The sequence below is a fragment of the Pleurodeles waltl genome, chromosome 6, assembly GCF_031143425.1.
Source record: "Pleurodeles waltl isolate 20211129_DDA chromosome 6, aPleWal1.hap1.20221129, whole genome shotgun sequence".
NCBI lineage: Eukaryota > Metazoa > Chordata > Amphibia > Caudata > Salamandridae > Pleurodeles > Pleurodeles waltl.
This window is the reverse complement of record NC_090445.1, coordinates 1,136,733,562-1,136,759,622: the sequence shown is the minus strand read 5'-3', so window position 1 is coordinate 1,136,759,622 and position 26,061 is coordinate 1,136,733,562. Positions and strand designations below refer to the sequence as shown.

Sequence of the window (26,061 nt, the reverse complement as noted above, 5' to 3'; positions counted from 1 at the left end):
TTATTCTGTGGCTTTAGTAGTCCATCCTGACAAGGACTGTGATTATTACCTAAATTGGGTGTCTACCCCCTTAACTAATAACCTGATGACTTACGGACAATTTATGAGAACACTTCATTGGCTTCAATTGTTCACCAACATTCTTTCAATCTTGCTTATTTGTTCTTTAAAGCATCAAGCCAAATGTTCCACATAACGAAGAAAGTTCACATATGGTGAGCTTGGAGATGGAAATAGTGGGCACCTCATTGTGATGCGAGACCACTATATTGCGCAGTTCATCAGCACAAAAACTTGTTTCCGACAACAACGTTTTGCCTAAAACTTTGGTTCTTTACAAAAATGCTATACTTCCCGTTCTTGGCAGAAGTTTAAATGTTCTGTTTATTTTGTATGCTTTTTATTAGGGTTTTTAAAATATTTAATTTAGTTCTATTTTGAAATCAAATCCAATGTACATGGAATTTCTCAGGTTACACACTTTTTTGTATGGCACGCTTTGTCTGAAACAGGGACTACAATATATATATACAAGATATATATATATCACACAAACATCAATGTGATAATAAATTGAATCAGTATTAAAGTGGTGGAAAGAAATTCTTAAAACGTGTTTATTGATTATTGCTAATAAGGCAAACAAAAATAATAGGTAAACCTTGAAAGTTTTATTGACCAGAGGTTTCTGACTCAAATACCAAGACTACCAACTACAAAATAAAATACTAAATTGACCCTTTAATTTGAGTACGTCGAAATAGGGGATGGTATTTATCACACGTACCAATGTGCAAGGTGAAGTATTTACCTGGTGCACAAAAACCTTCTATTTCGAGATGGAGTTGTAGGTATGGTGAACTTTTTAACGCTCCGAAATCTACGGGTATTTACTTTTTCTTCTAAGAAAGACCGGTGGCTTCGACCTGCCAAAATCAGTCAGGGGAAAGCTGCACAGGCACAGTGTTTATTGCCAAACTCTGAAATATAATCTCTGTACAAACTTGGATTTTTCCACCAAACTCTAAATCCGGGCCATGGCTCTGTTCAAGGGGAATGACTGAACGTAAAGTGCGCCTAGATTCTGAAAGCACTTAGGAAGCACACAAACGGTGGCATTCCACTTAACATTACAGTGAGACAACCGCCATTGTCTTGTAGCTGGACACTTCCCCGACTTCCGTTGGGTTTTCAGGGAGGTCATTTTATTACTCCTCTACCTAGTAAAAAAAACATAACAATGGGATGCGTGTAATTTAGTCAATACCCCCTGTTATTGTCGCCGTCAAGTACCGGGGTTCCGGAAACGGATACTGAACGTCCGCCCTAGAGGTACCTCTTCCCATGAAGGGAAACGAGCGCCACTGACCCGGAGGATGGCATATCATCAGAAACGGAATGAATGGCTGACGTGAAAGCACAGGGAGAGAAATTATCCGCTCGCCCCCCGAGTTATACTGCTCACTCGTTAGCCTGGCCCCCAAGGGAGTGAAAGAAGTGCCCCTCCATCTGCTGCCTTTCCCCTCGCCTGAGACCTCTGGGCTGCGCGTCCCTGACCATGCCAGCAGCCACGAGCACAATACCAGCTGAACTACACCTCTCCCATCTGCCACCAGAGCACCAGAGTGGGAAGGCGGCCTCGCCGCCTGTCAGCAGCGCCCGTGGATTGGCTGCTCGGCCTTCCAGCCCCTGAACGACAAAGAATGGGGGGCGTGAGGAGCGGAGGGGAATTAATCCTGCAGTAGGCACCTCCTGTGTAAATCCGCCGGGGGACCGGGCTGCGGGGCGAGGCGTCTTCCATCCCACAGCCTCGGGGCGCGGAGGGCTGTCGCCGCTCTTGCGCTCACGGAGCTCCGGCAGGCACACGACACCGACCTCTGGCGAACCATGAAGCTCGATGCCACCGGCGGGCAGACGGGAGGCTGAGGGTGAGTGAAAACTAACGGGAACCAAAGCATTTCCTCGCAAGGTACCACTGAGGAGACAGGACAAAAATATTTATGCAGCGGGTGGGCGTGGGGAGGGCGGGTTGTGACGCACGTGCGTGCATTTAGCTCTAAGATCTAAGGGATCATCAGGTCGTCTACGGGTAGTAAGTAGGGGGTGGGATGTATCGTCTCACACATTGTCTCGCTGATAACCACAGGAGGACACTATAGCAGTGGCATCGTTGCCGACCTGTTGATAAAAAAATCAAGACTGTGCAAAACGACGTCACCTTTTTAGAAAAATCAAAGTAGAGCCAGTAAAGTCCATTTAGTTCACACCACATATGTTTTTTAACCACCCTCGGGGAGCACTCTGTCAATGAAAAAGACGCTGACGGAGGCGTCTGTAAAAGTTTATGCACTTAAGTAAATGAGGCGAATTTGGGTTTTGCCAGCATAACGAAATCATCCGTTAAAGTAGTAAACCTGTTTTAAAATATGTACCCACTATAAAAAAAATCCTGTTAGTATTTTTATGTTTTTTTTCTCACATAATTTTCTGTTTGTTTATACTTTGCCTTTTTAAATCAAATGTATCAAATTATAACCCCTCCAGTATCAAATTAGAATCCCTCCAGATTGGCAATATGACTGTAAGTGATACCGGTTTGGAGATAGAGGCTCCATGAAATCACCAAAATATTTTTGTGCTGCATCTTGATCTCTATTCGTTTTGATAGTTTTCGCAGGTAGACGTGACAGAAATGTTGACATGTTTGTTGGAAGCAGTGTGGGAGAAGTATGTGATTACCTGTGACTGCGGGAGGGAGTCTTTGATGAAAGGGATGGCGTAAATGGGCGTGGCCTCCTTGGAGACTTGGCGGAGTCAGTGCCCAGGGACTTGTTGTCTTTGGGAAGCAAAGCCTTGTCACGTGTGTAAAGGAAACATTTGGTTCCATTGCAGTGCCCGCTTGAAGCCACCGTTAGTGTAACCACAGTGAGATGTACGTGCCTCCTGTGCCTTTCTTGGACCCAGCACGTCTGTCTGCGTACAGACTCACCAGGGAGGGCACACACTGAGGCACGGGAGATAGAGTATATCGTTTATTTATGGGCATAAGGGCACAAGTCTCTGAATCCAAGTGTAAGGAATGCTGAAGAGGTTAATTCAACGCCGTTGCTGTCATTATGCCACGACGTGTTTCTCGTGTTTCCTATGACCTTCAAAATTCTCAACGAAACTGATGATATTGAGGCACAGACTGTAGCCGACTCCACACATCTCGAAGTACCAGTTGTCTCAGGCAGCAGGAATATGAAAATCAGTACCAAGGCAGAACTGATGCACATCAGTACATTCTTAGAAATTCAGGCGCATCAGTACGTGAAAGGCAAGCATACAGGAAGGAAGGTGCATTTAATTACGTTTTGCAGCAAATGTGGTCTGGTATCTTTTACTCCTGCTTTATTTGGTTTGATCCCTTGTCGCTGTGCAGAACGTGTGCTGCAGAATATTGGATTTCACAGGCGGGGGATTATGAATTACTAGACAGCCTGCCAATCAGGGCAGAGATTATCCACACTCAGACGATCCCAAGATGTACAGAAATGGTGGCACCTTGCCCCAGGAGAAAGAGTCGGGAGCTATTCTGCTGCACGCTAAAGCAAGCTTGGTCCTCTTTAAACAATCGGCCCATCGTAGTCCCTTTATGTACTATACCTGATACTAATCTTGTGGAATAGTTGTTTTCTGCCGCCAATTTCCAGTCAGTCTTTTTAATTTTACACAAATATGCAGGGAAATATGGAGGGGTCAGGGGTGACCTGTTGAGGCAAGAAGTATACAAACACTCACTAGGCCAGTGTTTCTAAATCTGCGGGTCAGAATTTTGATATTGATATTCAATTATAAATTTAAAAAATAACAGTATTAACAAAATAATTACAATAAAAAAACGCTCTGACTCGTCCATTAAAACCAGGAGGGTTTTGAAAGTTTGTCGTTCTAAAAATTGGGTCCTGGTTGTAAAGGGTTTTGGGAGGCACTGCACTAGGCTATTACTTATTAGTTTCCTTTGGAGCTATTTTTTCTTTTTCCAATTTTTCTGTGCCAACTCCCTGCCTTGCCATACTCTTTCAATGTCGAGATAAAAAGTGTGATTGCGAATTTGGAGTTAGCACAGCTATTGGATATTACTTTTGTATTCAGAGTTTCTATTTACAGACAAAGACGTTTTTTTAAAGCATGTCATGCTATTGGTTTCAAACATGATTAATAATAGTCTTTGCTTTCGCACTTGTGCCTTAATGGGAGTTTAGCTTCCAATTGCAAATAAATTAGGTTGTAGTATTTTTTCATACAAAGAATGCCCCCCAAAGACTTTCCTAATTTGTTTATATGGACACTACATTTTGTTGTTGTTGGATTTAGTAGGAGCATCCAGTTTTTACTCTAATTCATTTTTTTTGTAGCGATGGGAGAGTCTGGAACAAAGGCACACTTGATTTGTCTAGGGACACACAAGTTGGTTAGGTTACACTACCAACATTAGATACCTGGGTTACAATGCTTTTACAATTAACATCTTAACTACCAGACCTCATATTTGTAATGAAAATCGCAAGATAATAACAACAAAGCATGACCTATTACACTATATGAACAGTGAAACTCAATTTTATTTTTAGGCCTATGTCAAAACATTGGCAAATAGCTAATGTGGCTAACAGATGTTGACCCACTGTTTGAAAATTATGATATGATGATACCTGTTTAATAATGTGTTTTTTCAATTAACCAGACATGATTATCTCAAGGTACTACAAATCGCACCCTCACCATGCACTGCTAATTACCTCTCATACTATATCACTCATGGCTTGTTCAATTACATCATTGATAATATAACTGCAATATCTGAAATGAGATCATCCGTGACAACACTGTGCATGGCAATGGTGCGAATTCTAGTTAATTTAGGGCACGAGGTATAGTTACTGGATAAAAGTATAACTGGTGAATTTCAGTGGTTGTGTTAGCTTAAAATGGCACGTTTTAACTGATATTTTCACCTAATTATAATTTTCCTTTAACCTTTGTTTTTTCAGTGAATTTCTAAATGCAATTAAGATAATATTACCATACCTAACTATAATGTCACTTTAACCTTTTATTTGTTCAGTGAATCCCTTACGTTTTTTAATGTAAAGTAATATTTAATACTATGTGTAACACCAACTCCACACCGCGCTTAGCCTTTGGGTTTCTGGGCATCTAGCTTTCTGCTAAATTTGGTGGAATTTCGTTATGCCATTTTGGCTGTAGCCATTTCTAGAAATCCCTGGGGAAATTGGGTTTTGGCACCCCCCTTTTTTCACCCCACGTGACGGATCACCCCAAAACTTTCTAGAAAGGACCTGAGGAAAAAAAGAGCACTTTTTTGGAAAGTTTTTTAAAGATTCTTCAAATGCTTAAAAGTTATTAGCAAACCGAAAAAGCTATTTCCTTTGGAAACATAGTCCTAACTATAACTACAGAGGGGCAACTGCCACTGTGTGATATATATAATACATAAAAGGTAACCGTGTAATACAGTACAATATTGCCACCGAGGGGTTCTGGTGACATTTTAAGTCTGGAGCCAGAAGGGCAAGAGGTTTATAATTGGTGCCAGAACACCAGGATGGCACCAAAGGACATTATTGCAAGTTCTCCATTACACAGTTTGTATATTAAATGTTTATTTTGGGGTTGATAGCATGTTGAAGCTCTCTTTAGAGTGCAGCTAACAATGGGAACTGATTCGTTTTAAAATGCCTAGGATTAGATATCATAAATACATTTTTGATAAAACAATGGGTTGTGGTGAAAGCCAGTAGCTTTATGCAATAATATGGCTGCATCCTTTATCACATATGTATGTATTTATGACTCACCCGAGAGACAGTTCTGCTCCAAGCAGCCAGCATCTAAAATGTCTTTTTTGTACCTTTTTTAAATTAGCATGGCTTGTGTACTTCAGGTGTGTCGTCACTTCATATTTTCACTCACAATGCTGGTCAACCTGCCGTTGTGTCCAATTACGTATAGAGATACTGGCAAACTGTATTTCACATATTTTTGGCCAATTCACACCATATTTTATTACATTTTTATAACAAAAAATACCCATCATAAACATGAAATCTGTTGAGCCATCACAGGAAAAACACTGTTGGCACAGACCAGTTTTAGAACCAGAATTTGAATAAAAAAGAAATGTGCTTGACTGGCACAAGAAAAACTTTGCTTGCCACCATAAGGCAACTTCATCTGCATTGAGGGATTTTTGATGGGATATTTCGCAACCGCTTGTCAATTTCTGTTTTTAGATTTTGGATCATAGCTATAAGAACCCTTCAGCTGATGCACTGTAGGGGAATTTTTATTTTATTTTTTAAAATCTTATTAAACCACCAGAACTCCCCTTTAGCTAAGGTTTTTCATTTAATATAAACACACACACAGATCCACATAAACACACACATATAGATATATAGGCCTCGTTGATACAGTCAACAACTTGCATCTCCTCTCTCTTATTTATTTAGTCATTTATTTCATTAAAACACAATGACTTTTCGATCAGAAATATAGCACATAGGATTGAAGCTGGACATAGTGTGACACATAGTTGTGGTAGGGAACATAAACCAGAGTAGATGATAGTAGCCTACTTGCTGATTAGTGAGATGATCAGCACAACAACACTACAAATAGACTCAGTGGCACAGCCACAAGGTTTAACTGTTTGGTTACAATATATGATTTTAGCTTTTCTTCCTCTCCAGTCTCATGGGGCGAGTCTTTAGACTGACTTTGAAGCTGTTAAGTGTTGAGCGGGCCAAAGTATTAAAGAGTAGAGAATTCCAGTGATAGAACATTTTAGCCTGGCAGGTGGTTTTGGTGTGCCAGCAATTTCTAGTGTTAGGATCACAGATTCCTGGAGTATTTGTAAAAGGTTAAAATGTCAGTGGGATGGTTTGAGGAGATACCAACAAAGTTATCAGTAGCTTATAGAAACTCTAGCTTTAGTTAAGAGCCAAAAAGCAGAGTTGGATGTTTGTGTCTTGGCAAAGCGAGTAAGGCCCTGGTTGCAAAATTAAGCTCCTTCTGCAGTGTAGAGCAAATATTGAGGGTGGCCCACCAGTAAGCTGTTTCAATAATCTAACTTGCTAATTACCAAGGATACAATAGGTTATTTTGCTCTATGGAATAGGAGGTATAGGCATATGTTTTGCATGCTTATATCTTGGTATCATGCAGCTGTTGGAGGTTTTACGCTCAGACGTCTAGCTGAGTAGACAAATGCCAGGCAGTCAGCAGGAAGTGGATGGACATTGGAGAGGTGACCGCAGTAGAGAAGGGGGGAGGTTCAAAAATTAGATTTGTTAAAATAATTCATCATAAGACACTCGTGAGTCATACGTTGTCAAATTGCAGTAAGACAATCAACAATTTATATTAGGAGGTGGAGAGTGAAGGCAGGGAAAGAGAAGAAGTTTTTTATGTTATCAGCATAGAAATCAGATGGTAACCCAGTCGAAGACATTATGTCAGCAAGTGTGGTTTCATAGAAAGAGAATTTTACAGGACATAGAAATTCTCGACTGAGAATGAGCACTTGGATAGATGAAAACAAAACAATTGAAGGTACATGTTGAAACCAATGGTTTGAAAGGAGGAGCGAAATTAATGGGTAGTGAATTGGTTGAATACTTACCAGATCCTAAAGAAGAAAGGGAGGAGTAATACTAGATGATAATTGTAGGCAGGGTAAGGCACAGTATTGTTGTGTTTGTTAGTAGAGGTAAAACCAACACTAATTTGAAACAGTCTGGGTAGATGCCAGTTAAAGGGAGTGAATGAAAAGTGAAGTTAGGAACCTCAATCCTGTTGGGGAAATAGCTAAGGGTCTAATATTTTGAAGGCTGGAAGGGTCAGATGATGTGTAAAATGGATTAGCTGATATGAGAGGAGGAATAAATACCATGGTAAGTGGCCGAGCAGTGTGAGTAGTGGCATGATCTTGCAATTCCTTGTTCCATTTGCACTCTAGGCTTTGGGCTTTTGTAATGGTCTAAAACTGTGCATAACGTGCTCAGTATTGGACAGATGAAGACAACATTATTAATAATAGACTTCCGTTAATATTCACCAGGCTATATGTTATGACTCTTTGCCGTTTAGAAAAATGAAGATTTGGGTTGCATTGATAGTGATTTACACTTTCCTCAAATTTAGGAGATGCCCTAATTACTCATATGTGAGTAGAAAACTTGTAATGGGTCACATTTTTACAAATATTTGTGCTGGAACATAATGTGAGGTGTTTTGAGCATTTTAGCGAAAATTTGATAAATACATGTTTTAAATTAAACAAGCATCTCTAAGATTTTAGTACCTAAAGTTTTCCTGTAGGGAAAATATTGCCCTACGTGATATAGTATGCCCAGTGTACATTAGAAATGTTTCTGGCATTCCACTGTTGGCTGTTTTTAGGGTCGAGCCTGTGCTAGCATGTGTATCGTTTGCAAGACGCTTTAGTAGTAAGAAAAGGGATCGGAGCCCCGTCCATGTCACCTCAGTGTCTTTCATTTGTTCGTGGGCTTGCCTTTTAAAATCTGCTTGCTTTCATTAGTGGAAAGCATGCACACTTCATGCCTTTTTCGGTGGTTAGCCCTCCTCGAGCGCAGCGCCCAAGTACTGAAAACATACGAGGCTCGATGTTTTTCCGTCTGGTTTGTGGACTACTTTTAATCTTTTTTCATAGCGCGATCTCGCTTGGCAGAAGTTGAACGCTTTGCATGACATCGACCTTGTTACATAGTTAATTGCACTTTTGCCGGTTACGTAGATAATTGCACTTTTGCCGATAGGTTTCACTACGAGTGAACTGTAGCAGTGCGATCGCGCTCTTTTTTCCATTTAATGTGGGAAGAAAAGTCCGGTTGGGAGTTTACAACTGCTAATAGCTCTAACTCCGAGAAATGCAAGACCAGTTGCATTGCAAATGCTTGTTTGTTGTATGGTTACAGTTATCTGTTAACGCACATATATATGCACATCAGAAAGATTAGTAAGGGGGTGCAATTAACCTCTGATCGCCCACATCCCTTAGGGTGTCGGGTAATGGGGCCTAAGTCTCCAAACCTATTGGACCTTTTCACATAAATCACACACCTGAGTGAAGCAGCAATAACCCCCTCCTAGTGAGTAGATAGCTCTCCTAGTGATAGTGTCCTTGAATGTTTAGAGCCTCAATTCCTTCCCTTAAATGCAGGACAATCCTCCAGTGGCTCAAACTCAAGGAGATTGATATTGCCTTCCTACATCAATCTCACCTGCTATCTAAAGATGCATCAAGGCCACACTTTTATTGGTTCACCACACAGGTTCACACCTCATACACGAGTAAGCATAGAGTGGTCAGCCATTTTGCTGTGAAAGTGTTTGAAGTTCCACATAGAAGCCAGTTTCAAAAACATGGATGGCTGCTCAGTTTGTGTAAGAGGAAAAGTGGTTCAGGCACTGCTATCCCTAATCACCATCTATTCTTCTAGTGGAGCTAGAAAGAGATAATTTGCTCATAGATCTAAGGAAACAACTCTACGAGGTTGAAACTCATCACAAATTAGTGGAATCCATCAAACCCCTTTAGATTTGCAAAGAATCAGGAGGGAGCTTGAACAGCTCCACATGCAAACCGTTGCTAGGAAAATCCTCTATATAATACATGTATATTACGAAAAAGGGGACAAGGTGGATAGGCTGCTTTCATAAAAAAAATTAGACAAGTGAAAACTTGATCCTTTATAAAATAAATAGATGATGCCAGTAGAATGCCTTCTGCAACCCTGAGACCGTAGCATAATTTCAGACTTACTGTTCACCCTCTTTCACCACCAAAATGTAGACCAGAGTACACAAGGCAAATACCTCAACACTTACATTCCCCCTTCCCTCCAAGAAGATCTTGAGCAGCTAGAGGAAGAAATCACAGTATTTGTGTTTAAGGGGTCGATTAAAAAGATGCTTGGCTGAAAGACCCAAGGGCTTGACGCCTACCCAGCTTCATTCTACCAAATATACTCTTCCCTACTGGGCGCCCCATAGCAAAGTAATTTAACCATTTTTTAAACCTCCACTATTGTTACTGACACCATGTTCTCTTGGAACCTGTAATTTTTTCCTCAAGTCAGAGAAGAATCCTTTAAATGTGTCTCTTATTGCCTAATAGCCCAATTGAATTGCAATGTGAAGTTATTGGCCTTAATCTAGTCTAGATATTTCACTTGCTGTGGCCTAGATTAATCTCTGTCCAACAATCAGAGTTCATAAAAAATTGTCAGGCTAAATACAATACTAGTTGTGTTAACCAACTGATGGACTTTTTACCGTACATGCTGAAAAGGCCTTCAACAGCATAGATTGGACCTACCTGATGAAAGTGTTAGACAAGACACAGATCGACCCAAAGATGAAAATCTCAATTCAATCCCATTGCAGTAAGCCCTCTACCAAACTAAATATAAGTGGAGAGTACTTAACCAATATGCCTATTTTGAGAGGCATGAGGCAGGGGTGTTCTCTCTTGCCTCTGATGTTCGCACGGTTAATAGAGCACTTGGTATTCAGATTTCTCAATAACCCAAACATAAAGGGGATGACATTGGGAAAAAGGGAGCCCAAGCTATCCCTATTCCCGGATGACCCTCTCTACCTCTTGATTGACTTGTGCAGGCTTTGCACAAGGAGCATGATTTATTTGCAAGCCTCTCAGGATTTAAGATTAACACCAAGAAATCCCATTGCATGGGCAGACACCTCCATTAAATACTTAGGTATTCAGCTACCTACCCCCACACAATATCTCTATACCTACACTGTTCCCCCTCTACTACAGATGCTGTTAAAAAGTATATACCCAGTGGAGTAGCAGAGGCCACCGCAGCCCCTGTGGTGCAGAGGGGCCCCAAGAGTACCCATTCTGGAGGGCGCCCCCTTGGCCCGATCTGATGTGAGTGGGGCGGGGGTCCTTCAGCATATCTTGCAGGGGGACCCCCTCACTTTTTGTTACACCACTGCTCATACCGGGGGCTAAAACTAGGAAATTCATGGATGGGCAGCATTGTGAGTCTTAAAATGAACTTCATACCTTGACTGCTGTATTTGTCTCAAATATTTCTCTTAACCTTCCCCAATGCAAATCTGAGAAACAATGATAGACTCCTTATGGAGGGATAAATCTCCAGAGTTGCAATAGCAATCCTATTTCGGCAGTTTCCCAGGTTGTTGACAGCTATATTACAGTGGAGGATTTACACCAAGCCCACAACTGGGACTTTAACCCTGAGAAGAACCCCGAGGCCCAGGCCGAAGACGATATCTCTTGGCCCAGACCCAAGCCTTCTACCCTCCCCTGGGCTATTTCTGGAGTGTTTTAATACTGGCAGCGAGTTTTGAGGGGGACAGTGCTGCCTCCCTCAGGAGTTAAGCAAACCTACCCCCTATAGGATAGCTTGAAAAGAGGGCATTTTTACAGAGAGGCCAACAGGTTGTTTCTCAATCAGGGCTAGGGCCGCTTATCTGTCTGGCTGTGATTTCTTTCAGAGGCTGGGAAGACATTGGTCACACCAATGTTTCTGTCCGGTCCATTGCATACCAACGAAGGAACTCTTCTGAGATCCTGCTGTCTTCCAGGTGAGCTGAACATCCCGGAAGCCAGCTTCTCGACTCACCTAGTTCACCATAGTTGTATGGCCCTAGGCTGGTTCTTGATTGTCTTCACAAGGCTTTCATGATGGTAGTTGCCTCCCTCTTGAAGTGTGCTCTTTGCATCACACATTGGCAAGCCCATAAGGGCGGAGACAAATGCCAGTGTAAGGGCACCCTCATGCCTTGGGAGGGCTTAAAACTTTCATGCAGGCTGCTTCTCAGCTTGCTGTATTGCACGCTCAGTATGTGCAATATGTGTAGTATGGGATGTACAGAGAAGAAATGTCCCAACGGGCCACTGTTATCCTTTAGACTTTATTCACAGCATCTTCACAAACGTGTTTACATAGAAAGAAAAGGCTCAATGTTATTGCTAGGTCTATTGACCGCTAATACATGAAGTTCTTCATAATGGACATCTATATGGGAGCACAGAGGTTGTGTAATCGTGGAATCTTTGGAACTGAGACACTCACAGGCCACATTTTTGGTGTTACTCTGACTTTCTTGTTGCAACTTCAGAAACGTTTAAGGTACATTAATCCAGAAGGGTATCAAATCGGATTTTAATCTGGGACCTGCAAATTAAACAAATATCTCAGCAGAACTCCTTTTTAACATCTGCCCTGCTTACTGTTCAGACCGGCCACAGAATTATACACCAGGAACAATAAGAGATAGAACTGTCTTGCTGGGTTTGTCGCCAGTGACATACGAGTTATGATTCTAGAGAAGACACAAAAACACAGTTAGCTGTGTCATTTGGATTGAACATTACCACCGTCCCGCACACATATTTGTGAGGCAGTCACATTACCAAAGCTATTTTACTGCCTTGCATACCCGTGCTCTGCAGGTTGCATACTGATATGTGTCTAACTGTGCCTATTCCGATCTCCCTCTTAAAGGTACCCGTCAGTTACAATATCTTAAATTTTACCTTGTCTCCTGTCTTCTATTCTCACCAGATAAAATGCACCTTGGGCAAACCCCTCTATCGTCTTCTCTTGTCGTTTTCTGGCTACTTTATCTGTCCATTGTTTGAGTTGTTTCTTGCAGATTCTTCAAATCCAGATGCAGAGCCTTCATTTAGGAAACTCTGACCTGCTTCGTGAGCTTTCACCAAGGATTTGGAATACTTTGTGCTTTTTGAACCTTTTTTTAAATCTCAACCAAATTTCCCAGGTAGCTTTAGGCATTTTAATTTATTTGTGCCAATCAAAAGAATCTGTCCCACTTTCTGGCAAAGTATCATAAATAGCTGCAAATCACTAAGCAAGACCTATTCCCATCGTTTCTCCCTTCCCTTTTATATTATGTTATGCTAACAAGGATTTGTGTAGCGCTATATAGTCAAAGCTATATAATTATTGCACCGTGTGTTCCTAGAAAGGGTGGTGGCCAAGTGGATTTCTGGCTATTACTTAATGGGTGATTTGTTCTTATTCTTGCGTTTACACACTTACTGCTGGAGCAACTATTTTTTCTCCCTGTAACACTAACTGATGAGCTTGTAGAAGTCACATCAGTTGGACCATACTTGATGGTCAGTAATATATTTATCTAACTCTAGTATTCGTAGCCCTGTAACATTCTCTGACAATTATGGATCTAATCTTTCAAACAACTGACCAGGAAACTCATGAGGTGTGCTGTGTGAGCCCCCAGTGAGAAACCTAGTGCAGTGCAACTCACCAGAGATGAAGATGGCAGCATAAAAATTATGTAACACAACTGCAATAAAACAACAGTAAATAGTAAGAAACATATTGCAGGATCCTGCTTGTAAGCTCATTGAACCTTCACAAAAAGTAGCATTCTGAAGCAAAGTGACAGTAGTGAGTTACAAGATGGCAACTTTTTCTGTAAATGCTGATGTAATTAGCTGGGCGGGAAAATGCACAGATGATGTATCTGGTTAGGGTAAGTAAAGTCATTCAGGAAAGAGAGCTGGGTGGGTGAACTGTTTGGGAAGGTCGAGGCAACGGGAAGCACAAGTCTTAAATAACCCATATAGGAGCAATACTGTGTACATCTGTGTCATCCTGATGTGGTGATGTAGCCAGTGGTTGGTAGAGATGCCCGGGGTGCTTAACGCAGAGTTCTTCATTGGTTGCTAAAGGGGGGGATTCCAGTGAGCAAGGTTTGCCAGGACGGGCTCTTCGACCAGTAGAACGAGAGCAGTAATCTTCCCTCTGCACTACAGGAGGTATAAATCAGACTGAGACGGGCGTATGAAATGTGGAAGAGTATGCTGAGCATAACCACTGCCAGATAGTCTCATATATTGCCAGTTTATCATGGTGACTGGAGTTGCTATCCAGCACGTTTGTGCACTCCGTAATTTTTTATCATTGTTAAGCTAATATGGAAGCCAGGTAGGCCATCTTGAAATAATAGCAAAGTAATCAAAACACTGTATATCTACTAAAATCTGCATTCCAAACTCTGAATGAATCATTATTCACAGGGAAAAGGGAGGTTGTAGAGTAAAAGCCACACATCAGGTAAATTTCCCTATTAAAAATCATACCATGAAAAACCTAACGAAAATATAACGGGGAACACTGATTGGAAAGACCAAATGTGTGATTTGGTCTCAGAAACTTTGAATTTAAATGGTATACCTCATTCCAAGCTGAAAGACCTGTGTTGTTGTACCTGATAAATATTACAGTCTGCAGTATTGATGTTTACTAGGTGTAGTATTACCACAAAAAAAAGGCAAGTCACGTGAGGCCATAAAATATGTTGTCTTGATCTGCTTCCACCTGCATTCATCATGCAACACTCGACGATATTATGGGAGAGTAGCTGAGCAGGTGGAACGGAATGGCTGAGGTATCATAGGTGCATAAAGTGAATTGCAGAATCCGAAAAGTAATTTCTCTTAAAACATCGAGTGTTACAACTCACCTGGTACCCATCAGACATAGAAGATCACATACTGAATGCTATGCAGCATGTTGGAGGGGTAAGAAATCAGAAGTGATAGGTTTCATACTATCTCCAAGAAACAAGTAAAGAGAGGAATATGTCTTCTCCATCACACCTGTTAGACTAAGAAAAAGAGATGGGCTACCCAAACCCTACAGCCCCAAACAGCACAAGATTACTCCCCTACCAAAACAAGTATGACGGCAGTCTTCAAATGATATAACAAAGTACACATGCCATAAACAAAATTCAGAACAAGAGGGAAGAATGGCAAGAAGAGAGGAAAATCGGTGTTAAAAACGATTGAGCTGCAGCAAGCCAGTGCATAGTTTTAGAAACTCTGAGAAATGATTGGGGCTTGGGTATACAAATAGGCCCACTCACGTTTGCACCTTTGGAGACTGGGCAGTAACTTAAAAACCAGATACATGGATATTTTGAGGCTCTGAGAGAGAAGGAGAAGGTCTTTTTATGGTATTAACAAACTGGTACCAAATGTATTGAAGCTTCCACCTGAGAGTCAAAAACCTAGGATCCTTACTAAAAACACACCATAGTACATTGGATTACTCAGAACAGTGGGAGAGTCATTGACAGAGTCAATCTGGAGAAACAAACAGTGCACAACCTTATCCCTTAAGCTGTTGAACACAAGAGAGATTTGCTAGGTTGATGGTCCACAGTCTTTATTTCTTATGCTTGCCCCCGGTCATTAAAGCCAGGAGAAGGAACCTTAACGAGATGAAGAAAGGTTGTTTAAAAGAAGGATCAAAAGTGGGAATCCTCTACCAAATTAAATCAGAAGTGGCTCTCGACAATAACCCAAAAATACTTAAAGTTCCAGTGGAAAGGGAGAGATTCTCGAAATCTCTAAAACTACCAAAGATGGCAGAAAGTGAATTAAGACACGACAGTAGCTGAACAACATATATAATTATGTTAGCTAAGTAGGTTTGAATGAAAGCATTGATTGCTAGCCAGGACAAAAGGAAATGAGGGCAGTTAGAAATACATGAGAAAGAAGGTGTTCCCCTCACCCTGCCACTAATAACTAACGATGCCAGAAAAACAGACCCTTTGGATATCAAGTGGGTTTTCAGTTTGCCCTCAATACACCACCACTAACCACCCAGTTTAAGTTAAACCCATTAACTATGTCCACAGGTCACGGTAAATAAACACTTAAAATGTTATTATCTGCCACCAGCATGGCCGCCCATAAACTTCAGAATTAACCGAAGAGGCCTAAGAAGAAGCGTTTTCTCTACCTCTCTCCACAGTGTGGGTTAATGACTTTCTAAGCCACACGCCAAAGAAGAAGCCATGCATCAAGGTCTGTTGCATGTGACACTAGCAGAGTGTTTGTTCTATATATGCAAACACACCAAGATTCCAAGAAGAGAGTAAAAAGAGAGAAATAATGTGGAAGAGGCAGTTTGGTGCTCCTCAGATAGTGAAACCCTCACATACTCACTTCCCCATCTGTCTTTAAATACTAGTCTGCTGCTTCATATTCTTGTATGTTTTACCTAAACATTTCTTCACTTGTAGAAAAGGCCTGACCAAAGATGAAAAATGAAGACTAGATTGGATTAAATAATTTAGGGGGTCATTCCAGCCTTGGCGGGCGGCGGGAGCCGCCCGCCACCGGGAACCGCCAGAAGACCGTACCGCGGTCAAAAGACCGCGGCGGTCATTCTGGGTTTCCCACTGGGCTGGCGGGCGACCGCCAAAAGGCCGCCCGCCAGCCCAGTGGGAAACACCCTTCCACGATGAAGCCGGCTCCGAATGGAGCCGGCGCAGTGGAAGGGGTGCGACGGGTGCAGTAGCACCCGTCACGAATTTCAGTGTCTGCTAAGCAGACACTGAAATTCAAAGTGGGGCCCTCTTATGGGGGCCCCTGCAGTGCCCATGCCATTGGCATGGGCACTGCAGGGGCCCCCAGGGGCCCCACGACACCCCATACCGCCATCCTGTTCCTGGCGGCCGAAACCGCCAGGAACAGGATGGCGGTATGGGGGTCGGAATCCCCATGGCGGCGCAGGGATTCCCATGGGCAGCGGAAAGTCGGCGGTACACCGCCAACTTTCCGTTTCTGGCCGCGGCTGTACCGCCGCGGTCAGATTGCCCAAAGGAGCACCGCCAGCCTGTTGGCGGTGCTCCCGCGGACCCCGACCCTGGCGGTTCGGAATCACCCCCTTAGTGTTTTTTTGCACTAGATGGAAGAGTTATGATTTTTCAGTCAATCCTTCCTATTCCTTTGTCTTTCTATCTTTGGCCTAGCACTAAGTTGTGAGCACACTGGTGACTGAATGTTCCACTCTAGGTTGCACAATGTGAGAAAGGAACAGGCTAAATGCAGTGAGGGACAGCTGGTTCTCGGAAGAATAGAATGGCCGCTGTATTGGACAAGTGGGCTTAGCACTACAAGAGACAATTGGTCCAAGGATTGGGTTGATAAGTGAGGACAGCACTAATTGCCGAATCATAAAAGCAATACAAACACTGCAAGAGCTCACCAATATGAGCATTGGATGACTGATTTAAGGCCTCTATAGAATGAGTTGGCAGAACATGAACTGCAAATAACAATTGGGTTTTATGCTGATAGTGCCAAATTACACATCGTAGCATAGTGGGGAGGGTGAGGTTTATTTTGTTAAACATATCCTTGACCATGTTCTGCCGTCGCTCTCCATCACCACCACCAACACCACTCTACCCTAACCACCACCATAATGTTTTCACTCAAAATGGCTCTCAATTCCTGTAGAAGCTCTTTATTTTTAGCAACCATTTTCAACCCGTTACTTGGTTGCTGTTTACATGGAAAGTTATGGCCTACATTTGTGTTTACTTCCTTTTGAGTAACTTGTTCTAAGGCAAATCAAAGATTAGGAAACATTTACACATCTTCTATAGCTATCTAAAGACCTGTTAGCCTGTTCTATGGAAATCAGTACGTGAACATTGAGAAGAAACTCTATGTTAGGGGTTGCTGTGAACTATAGGGTGAGTGCTCATTGGCCAGATTTACATTTTCATAAACTTCATATTTGATTGCTATGTACATGTTAGTTGATGTGCAGTGGTAATAAGATAATGTAGTGTTCTTCACATTACGTATCATGCTTTTGATAAAACAAAAAACGAACGCAGTCAATCCTGCTTCAATGACTAGTTTGGGCTTTCCTCCTCTTCTTTTTTCCCCTACTCCTTGAGCATTGCTTCATTACTTGTGTCCTTCCACTGCTTACTTTTCAGGCACTCCTTTTTCCTTTTTAGTTTTTGACTACAGGCAGTGCGCATGCGCTGTCGCGTGGGGATGATCGATTATGTCTAAAAAAAAACCTCTAAGAAGGAGCTTTTATCCCACCCGTTCCTTACCATTTGTTGACATCATTATCACTCTTCTTTGCTGACTTCTAATTCGGTAGGGCATTACAAGCATCACTTCCGTTTCTTTGTGTGGAGCATGAACCAAGTAGAGATTGATTTATTCTAATTAGTGTCAGTTTGCTGCTCATGCTTTGATTCAGGTAATATTTCTTTCACTTCCGCCACTTGGCTCCCTCTGCTTTATCTCCAAGCCAACCGACATATGTTGCTCCCTAGCCCACTAGCCCCTCTGGCTAAAACGCATTCATTTGTAAACAGCAACCCTTCACCAGGAGACCTCTGTTTTACCACAATTTTCACTATTTAATGAAATGTCGAGATCCAGGGCAAATCAGGAATTCTCCATACACCAAAAATTGCAGTGCTTGCAAACCTGGAAAAGCAAAGTGGTCTGTTTTTTTAAAAACAAGCTCCTGCATCAGGTCAGAGGCAGCAAATTGTACGTCGAGATAATTGGTAACGTATTGGATTATAATGGTGTTCATACAGCACAATGCTTTGAAGCTCTTTAGGGGAACTTTTCATAACACTCAATGCCACTCCACTCCACTCAATGCAACTTCACTCTACATAGTGCCACTCCACTCAGTCACTCCACTCAATGCCACTTCACTCCACTCAGTGCCCGTCAACTCAGTGCAACTCAGCACCACTCAGTGCCACCCCACTCCGAGTCACTCCACTCCTATCAGTGCCACTCCACGCAGTGTCACTCCATTCAGTGCAGCTCCACTCAGCGCCACTCAGCTCAGTGCAACTCAATGCCACTCCACTCAGCTCCATATCCACTGCACTCAGTGTCACGCCACACCACTCAAATCAGGTCCAATCAGCTCAAAGCCACTTGACTAAATGCTTCTATACCCTACTCCACTCAGTGCCACTCCATGTCACTAAATGTTACTTCACTCCAACCATTGCCACTCCACTCAGCACCACTCAGTAGCACTCCAGTCTACTCCACTCAATGCCATTCCACTCCACAGCACTCACTGTATTTCCACTCAGTTCCACCCCACTTAACACCACTCTACTTAATGCCACTTTACTCAGTGACACCCACTGAGTGCTGCGTGCTTAGTGCCACTTTCTGCCAGTCCACTCAAACCCACCACCCTGCTCAATGCCACCCACTCCATTCCACTCAGTGCCACTCCACCTGCTCACTGCTACTCCACTCAGTGCCACTCCATTTCACTCAAAGCCAGTCCACTCCACTCAAAGCTATTCCACTCAATGCCACTCCACTCCTCTACGTTCAGCGCCACTCCACTCAAAGCAGCTCCACTCAGCTGCACTCGACTCAGTGCCACTCCGCTCCACACCGCTGAACTCACTTAGTAGCGCTCCACTAAGTGCCATTCCGTGCCATTCCACACCACATCACTTCACTCCACTCAGTGATACTCCACTCCACGTCACTCCAATCCCCCTAGTGCCACTCCACTCAATTCCACTCCACACCACTCCACTCAGTAGCAGTGAGCGCAAATCCACTCCACGCAGCGCCACTCCACTTAGCGCCACTCCTCTCAATGCCATTCCACTAGACTTAACACCACTCCACGTCATTCCACTCCACTCACTGCCACTCCACTCCACACCACTCCATTCCACTTCTCCACTCCACTCAGTGCCACTCCAATCAATGCTGCCCCACTCTCATCAATGACACTCCACACCACTCCCCAGTTCCACTCCACACCACTCCACTCATTGCCACTCCATGCAGTGCCACTCCACTCACTGCAACTCCTCTTCACTCCACACCGCTCCACTCAATGCCACTCCACTCAATGGTACTACACCCCCTACTCAATGACACTCCACTCATTGCCACGCCACTCAGTGCCACTCCACTCTAGTCCACTCAAACAAAGCCAGTAAAACTCACAACGGCAAAACCTGTTGTCTTTGCCAGTGCTTAAGTAAGCACTCAATGAAAGTCCATGTATTTTCCAGCTCTTTCTCTTGTTTACCTCTCTTTGACTCTCCCCCACAGTCTATTTTCTTTTGCTTTTCTCTACCTCCGTGTAGTGCTTGCTCTTGTGTGCACCTCCCTGTACTGCTTTCTCGCCAGAGTGCTCCTTCCTCATTCCATGTTGTGCTGTCTCTCACCTTTGTGCTACTATTCTTCCTTTCTCCATGTTGCTCTCTCTCACCCATGTTATGTACTTCTCCCGCCACCCTCAGTATTGATTCCTACACTGCCTTCTATGATGCTTCCCCCTCACCTGCGCCCTCCTTGTTCCTTCTCCCCACCCATTTTTTCTTTTTTTTTAAATAAAAAGTTTTTTGCACTAACTTTTTTAAATTTACCAGTCCAACTTGGATCAGTAAATTTAAAAAAATGCACCCGCAGATTTTGTCGGCACGCGTCTACAAAATGACACAGCAGCCTCGTCATAGCACTTTTTTTTTTGGTTTCCTACTTAGCTATGCTATACAGAATCTCTAAAAACTATTGGCAAAGCCAGTAGATTTCAAAGGCGAGACTCAGTGGCTTTTTCAATGCTTGTTATTTTTTTCAGCATACACATCCTAGCATTGAAAAATCGAATGATGTTTGAGAGATGATGATGGTTTGTTGCATAACACATTGTTGCCTATTTCTTTTTTAGTCATTAAGGAACGGTATTGAACCATAGCCTAGTGCAGCATTTCCAAACATCATTTATGGGAAATTGTGGCCCCTTTATTTGTTTTTAATTTATATGACGTTTTGTCATGGTAGTGCACTTTAATTGAAAAGAATAAAAAGCACCTGCAGCGAAGAAATTCTACTGCATTCTGCTGGATCACGTTTTTAAATTATGTGCAAATAATGTGCATAGTTTTCCAGAGTTTGGGGAATGCAGGAGTGTGCGGTGTGCAATTCAGCATAGACAAGGCTGGAATTATACAGTAATGGAGGAACGCATTATATGTCAGGGTGAATTAAATTATGCCGCACAGGTATACAAATTATGCGTAACAATGCAGTTCTTACTGTGGCAGTATTCCACTTTACTGTCATTTTATCTCTTATAAATAATGTTTGCACCTAAGGGCTTACTCTATGAGTACCAGTTGTAACACCTCAATATAGCAATCAGATACAGAACGGCGACCAAGGGGCTTTAAGTGGTCCAGGTCTGTCCGGGAATCAGACCATGCAATAATTGCAAATGAAAATTAAAGAGGATCGCTATTGGGCTCTATACATATTTCCTTACCCATAGTGTTAAAAACACTGATCGAATTAAAAACGTCAACATAATCAATGTCAGCCATTTAATTCCTGCTTATATTTCATACATTTTATTTATTCCTGCCATCCCTAAGAGGTGCTAGCTATTTCTGGGATGTTGTGTTTCTGTATACTTTTTCGTGCCCCATATTTCTCTTGTATAGTTCTTACTTTGAACTGAGCTGCCCCCAGCCGCTTATAACGGGCCACAGTGGAGAGCTCCATCCATGGATTTGAGGTTGAAGATAGTGGGAGCTCACAGGTGGGTCAGAAAGGTGTTCACTCTACAGGGTCATCCTATCATTGGCCTCTCTGCAGAGTTCAGAGCAACTGTCACCTATTCTACTTGCAGTTATGATTCTTTGCGGGATTTTGCGTGTAAAGAAGGTACACGATTCTCAAAACATTGACAAGGAGAAAGTTAAAGAGAATGCAGGGCTTAAAGGTGAGTGGCTTCCTTGTGTGTTGGGGAGGAAGTGAAGTGAAGGCGATGCGAAGAAGTGCATTCAGGAGAGAGAGTGGAAAGAGAAAAGCGACGAGGTGTGAGATAAGCAGACGGAGGATGTGGAGAGAGAAGAAGAGCATTCGTGTCTAACAGTAAACTTAACAGGAGGGACTGAGACAATCTGAAGACCATTACCCCAACCACCGCCCTTAGTAATGTTTAATTCAGCCTAATCATTTCATAATTGAAACATTTTCAAGGTTAATTTACCACAATATTATTGTTGTTACTCCGTTACCTTTTAATAGCGAACTATTGTTGGCAAAGCTGATAATTCTGGCGGGTTTTCGGTATATGTGTACATGTGGTACTTTTTTAAAATAACTTTGTTAGTCCATCTGAGCTGAAAAACTGTTTGTTAAAAGCTGCACAGTAAGAAGCAGATGTTTGATTATTTGGCAAGTGTAATAAATCCATAGTTATGCAGAAAGCTCAGTAAATACGTAATCACACATTTCAACACGCTTTCATCATAGGCAGCGGTTCAGTTCTATTAGACCTTCAATGGATGGACTTTCACCGTTTTGTACACCTGCCGTACTATTAAAACCAGGAATGTTATTCTAATCGTATGAACTGCTCTCGTTTTACTTTATTTGATGTAACATGTCTGTTTCTCACTATTTCAAGTATAAAGTATGATATGATATTGGAGATAGTAAAAAATAATACACTACAGCATTTGGCTTTTGTTATAATCCCCTGCAATAATCCGTCTATATTTTAGGTGCCATATAGAGTAAGACTCATCACGTTTTACATTGTTATATTTGATGCTCTTCGAGGCAAAAATGCTTGAAACCAAACAGATTTTAGTAGCTACTGTAAAGTTCTCAGTCCGTGGTGGTTGGTGCATACTGTGTTTTCACAATAAAAGATGGCATATGGGCACACTAGATAGTAAATAACAAATATAGTCCATGATCAAATTAGTCAATTTATCTGACTTAAAAGAGAGGCGGATCCAGCCGGCATGAACTAAGGGCATAGGCGACAGAGCTTCTTGCTTCCCGCAATCTCCCCAGTCTCACCTGAGAGCCATCGCTTCCTTGTTTACAATGGGGGAGGCTCACTGAAGTAGCCAAGACCCCGGAGGTGTGCTTACAGAGCCCTGGGAGTGCGATGCTGAGCTGGGAGACCGCTGAACTATCCTGGCTCCATCAATTTTGACTTTGCTAAGATGGCAGGCCCACTCTGCTGCCGGAGACCACCCTTATTGTATTCATGGTGGTACATTCTTGCAGGGTAGGTGTCCTCTTTCCAGTGGACGGACTTCTTCAGGTGGGGCGTGGACATGGGAGCCCCCTCAACGACTTGCCACATATTTAGTGGCAGCAGCCCGGAGCAAGGACATTTGGCCCCACCTAGAACACCCTAGCTCCAGGACTAAGATGGCGGCCTCCCTTTGATCACAGAGATCGCCCTGATAACACTTGTAGCCTCAGCGGTGGGACCTTGTGGGGGAGACGCAGAGCTGGGAGACTGCTGAACTATCCTGGCTCCAGCACTTGTGACATTGCTAGGATGGTGGCCCACTCTGATGCCAGAGACCACCCTGATTGCACTCACGGTGGTGCATTCTTGCGGGGTAGGTGTCCTCTTCCAGGTGGATGGACTTTTTGAGGTGGGCATTTGAGCCCCCTCAACAACTCGCCACATATTTAGTGGCAGCAACCCAGAGCAAGGACATTTGGCCCCACCTAAAACACCCTAGCTCCAGGACTAAGATCGTGGCCTCCCTTTGATCAGAGACCGCCCTGATAACACCTGTGGCCACAGCGGTGAGACCTTGTGGTGGAGATGCCCCCAACTAAGGAGATCACTTCCAGGGGGCCCCCCGGACTCAGGAGCCCCCTTCCCCCATGATTAGATGGACAGCTAGTGGCGTCGGCTGAAACACAGGCTTTTGGCCCCACCCTGAATAAATTGACTGTTCTTGGCTGACCCGTGGCTAAGATGGTTTAGAGGAGCTGGTGCCCCCTTCTTCTAATGCTGCTGGAGGGCAGGAGGGCGTGGACTGATCAGCCCCCTGCTTCACAGTCCTCAACATCTTTAGCCTTCTGTCTCGTGGTGCTGATCTCTCCCCCCGGGCTGTGGGGCAAGCTCTATTGGGGATAACTGGACCCTGTCTAGACACTCTGTAGCGGAGTGATTTTACACTGCTATACTTGCTAAGAAACTCCTCCTGGGTACTCCTCCTCACTCTTAACAATGGTCTGACTGTGGGTAGGCGACTTGTGTGTTCCCTCGTAGGGCATCCCCCCCTCAGTTCTTAGTCCTAGCCCCTGTGTCCTGGGTGGATTGGGCCCTCATGTTCTAGTCCTCTCTCCTTCAGTATCACTGGGGAGTGTCAGAGACTGTTTCTGTGACTCACCGTGAGGCATCTGCTGGGGCCCCTTGCCCCGACTCGGAGCCATTATGAAACCCACATAACACACAATGGATGAAGTGGCTGCAGGTGCCCCTCGGCAGGGGATTACCAGGCCGCTGGCGGTGGAGACACAGCATATATGGACAGCAAGTTTAATAAACATCTGGCTGCCATTAATGCATCTGGGGAGTGATTGGAGGGCACAATTGACTCATTTTTAATGGAACTGGGTCTCACCCATGAGGAATCTCAGAAGGTCTCAGAAAGAGTTTCAGCCTTAGTAACCATGGTGCAGACACTGACACCAGCGGTCCAATCAGCGGAACATCATGTCACAGCTCTGGAGGCGCAGACTCAGCGCTTGGCTGCTCGCTTGCATGACCAGGAAGGTTGGGCTTGGCGTAATAATGCTTGCATGTCTGCCTGAGCATGCTGGGGTGGATTTGCTACTGGCTTTCTTTAAAACTTGGTTTTAGAAGGTCGCTGCACCCCGAGGGTCTCTCCAAACTCTGTGCCTTTGTAACGTGCGCACAGAGTGCCTCATGGCAGCCTTGTCCCAAGACCAGTGGTGGTGTATCTTCTACATTACTGGGATCATCTTCTGCAACAGACTCGTGCACACATCCCGTTTGTGGTCGGCAATGACAAAGTGTCCTTGTGCCCTCACTTTACTTTTTAAGTCCAAACGCAGAGGACATCCTTCCTGTCGGTAAAGAAGAAACTGTGTGAGCTGGGGCTGCTATACTTACAAATCCTAAGGGTCCAGGCTGAGGATAGTGTGCACTTTTTCACAGATCTTTCTGCGGCCTGTGACTGAATTGAGCTTTATGACTAGGGCTTAGTGCAACTTAAGACGTCTGGGCCTAGACACTTTTTGTGCGCCAAAGCTCTTGACAGTGACGGACGTCACATCCTTCCAAATCACAGGTGGCACTGGAACAGATGAGGCCAGTTGAGACTGCTGCCACTCGGCGTACTGGGTGGGAACCTGTACGACCCACATCCCCGGCAAGCTGCCCGTCTGATTCAGATTCTGAGGACTCCACCACTTGAAGGCACCCTGCCTCGGGTTGCTCCTGGGTCTGTAGACGACTCAGTTTGAGGTGTTTAAGGGGGCTTCTTATTTAGGTCCTGTTTTTTCTCTACACAGAGTTTTGAGGTGGGTTGTTTTGATGGCTGCTCATTAATGTTTCATTTCATCTTCTTCATTTCAGGGTTTTGGGGATTTCAGGGTGGTGAGGGGGGCTTACTGGTGGCGCTTTATTGCCATTTTGCTTTTCTTGAGGGTGGGTTTTCCACCTCCTGCTGCTGGCTTCCAATTCACATACTCTTCCATAATAGATCTTGCTGGCCTTATAGCCTTTTGTTGGTTTCTATTTAGGCCTGGACCGGGGGGTTGTTTGGACAGGATGATTGTATGTCTCAGTTCTTGGTGAGTAGTAGGGATGCTGTTGGGGTTTGGGGTGGGGTTTTGTGTTCTGTTGCTTGTTAGTCTACCGACAGTAGTGCGTATGGGACTTTGGTGATGTGTGTTTGGTACAGTGGGACCCGCCTGGTTCCACACGCTTTCTCTACTGGTGTTCCCTGGCGTCTCTTCTTCTTCCTGGTCTGTCCTTCATGGTTATGCGCATTAAATTGCTTACATAGAAGGTGCAAGGCCTCTCTTCCCCATCTAAACATTACAATGTGTTGTCATACATGAGACGTTGGGGGTCCAAGTTTAATTTTTCCAGGTGACCCACCTTATGGAAACTGAGGGCCGCACCCCTTGGGTCACTGGCGGGGTCAACTTAACGCTACTTCTTATTCTGCTTTTTCGCCTGGTGCTCTTATTTGGATCTGGCTAGGGGTCCCTTTCTGCTTGCCTAGGGCAGTTATGGACCCAGAAGGTCGTTATGTCCTAGTTTTGGGGAGCCTAGATCGCAGGGATGTTGC

General features: G+C 43.6%; 1 protein-coding gene across 2 annotated transcripts in view; it reads left to right on the top strand.

The window, feature by feature from the left end:
* The first annotated feature begins 1,700 nt into the window (after window positions 1–1,700).
* The window catches only part of PSD (pleckstrin and Sec7 domain containing), an 841,983-nt gene continuing 817,622 nt past the window's right edge, over window positions 1,701–26,061 (top strand). The window contains exon 1 of one of the 2 annotated variants that reach the window (XM_069240342.1): window positions 1,701–1,928. In XM_069240342.1, the coding sequence (XP_069096443.1) occupies window positions 1,898–1,928 (31 nt within the window). In that variant the 5' untranslated portion in view covers window positions 1,701–1,897. The remainder of the gene's footprint in view (window positions 1,929–26,061) is intronic. The other variant, XM_069240341.1, reaches the window with a different exon arrangement.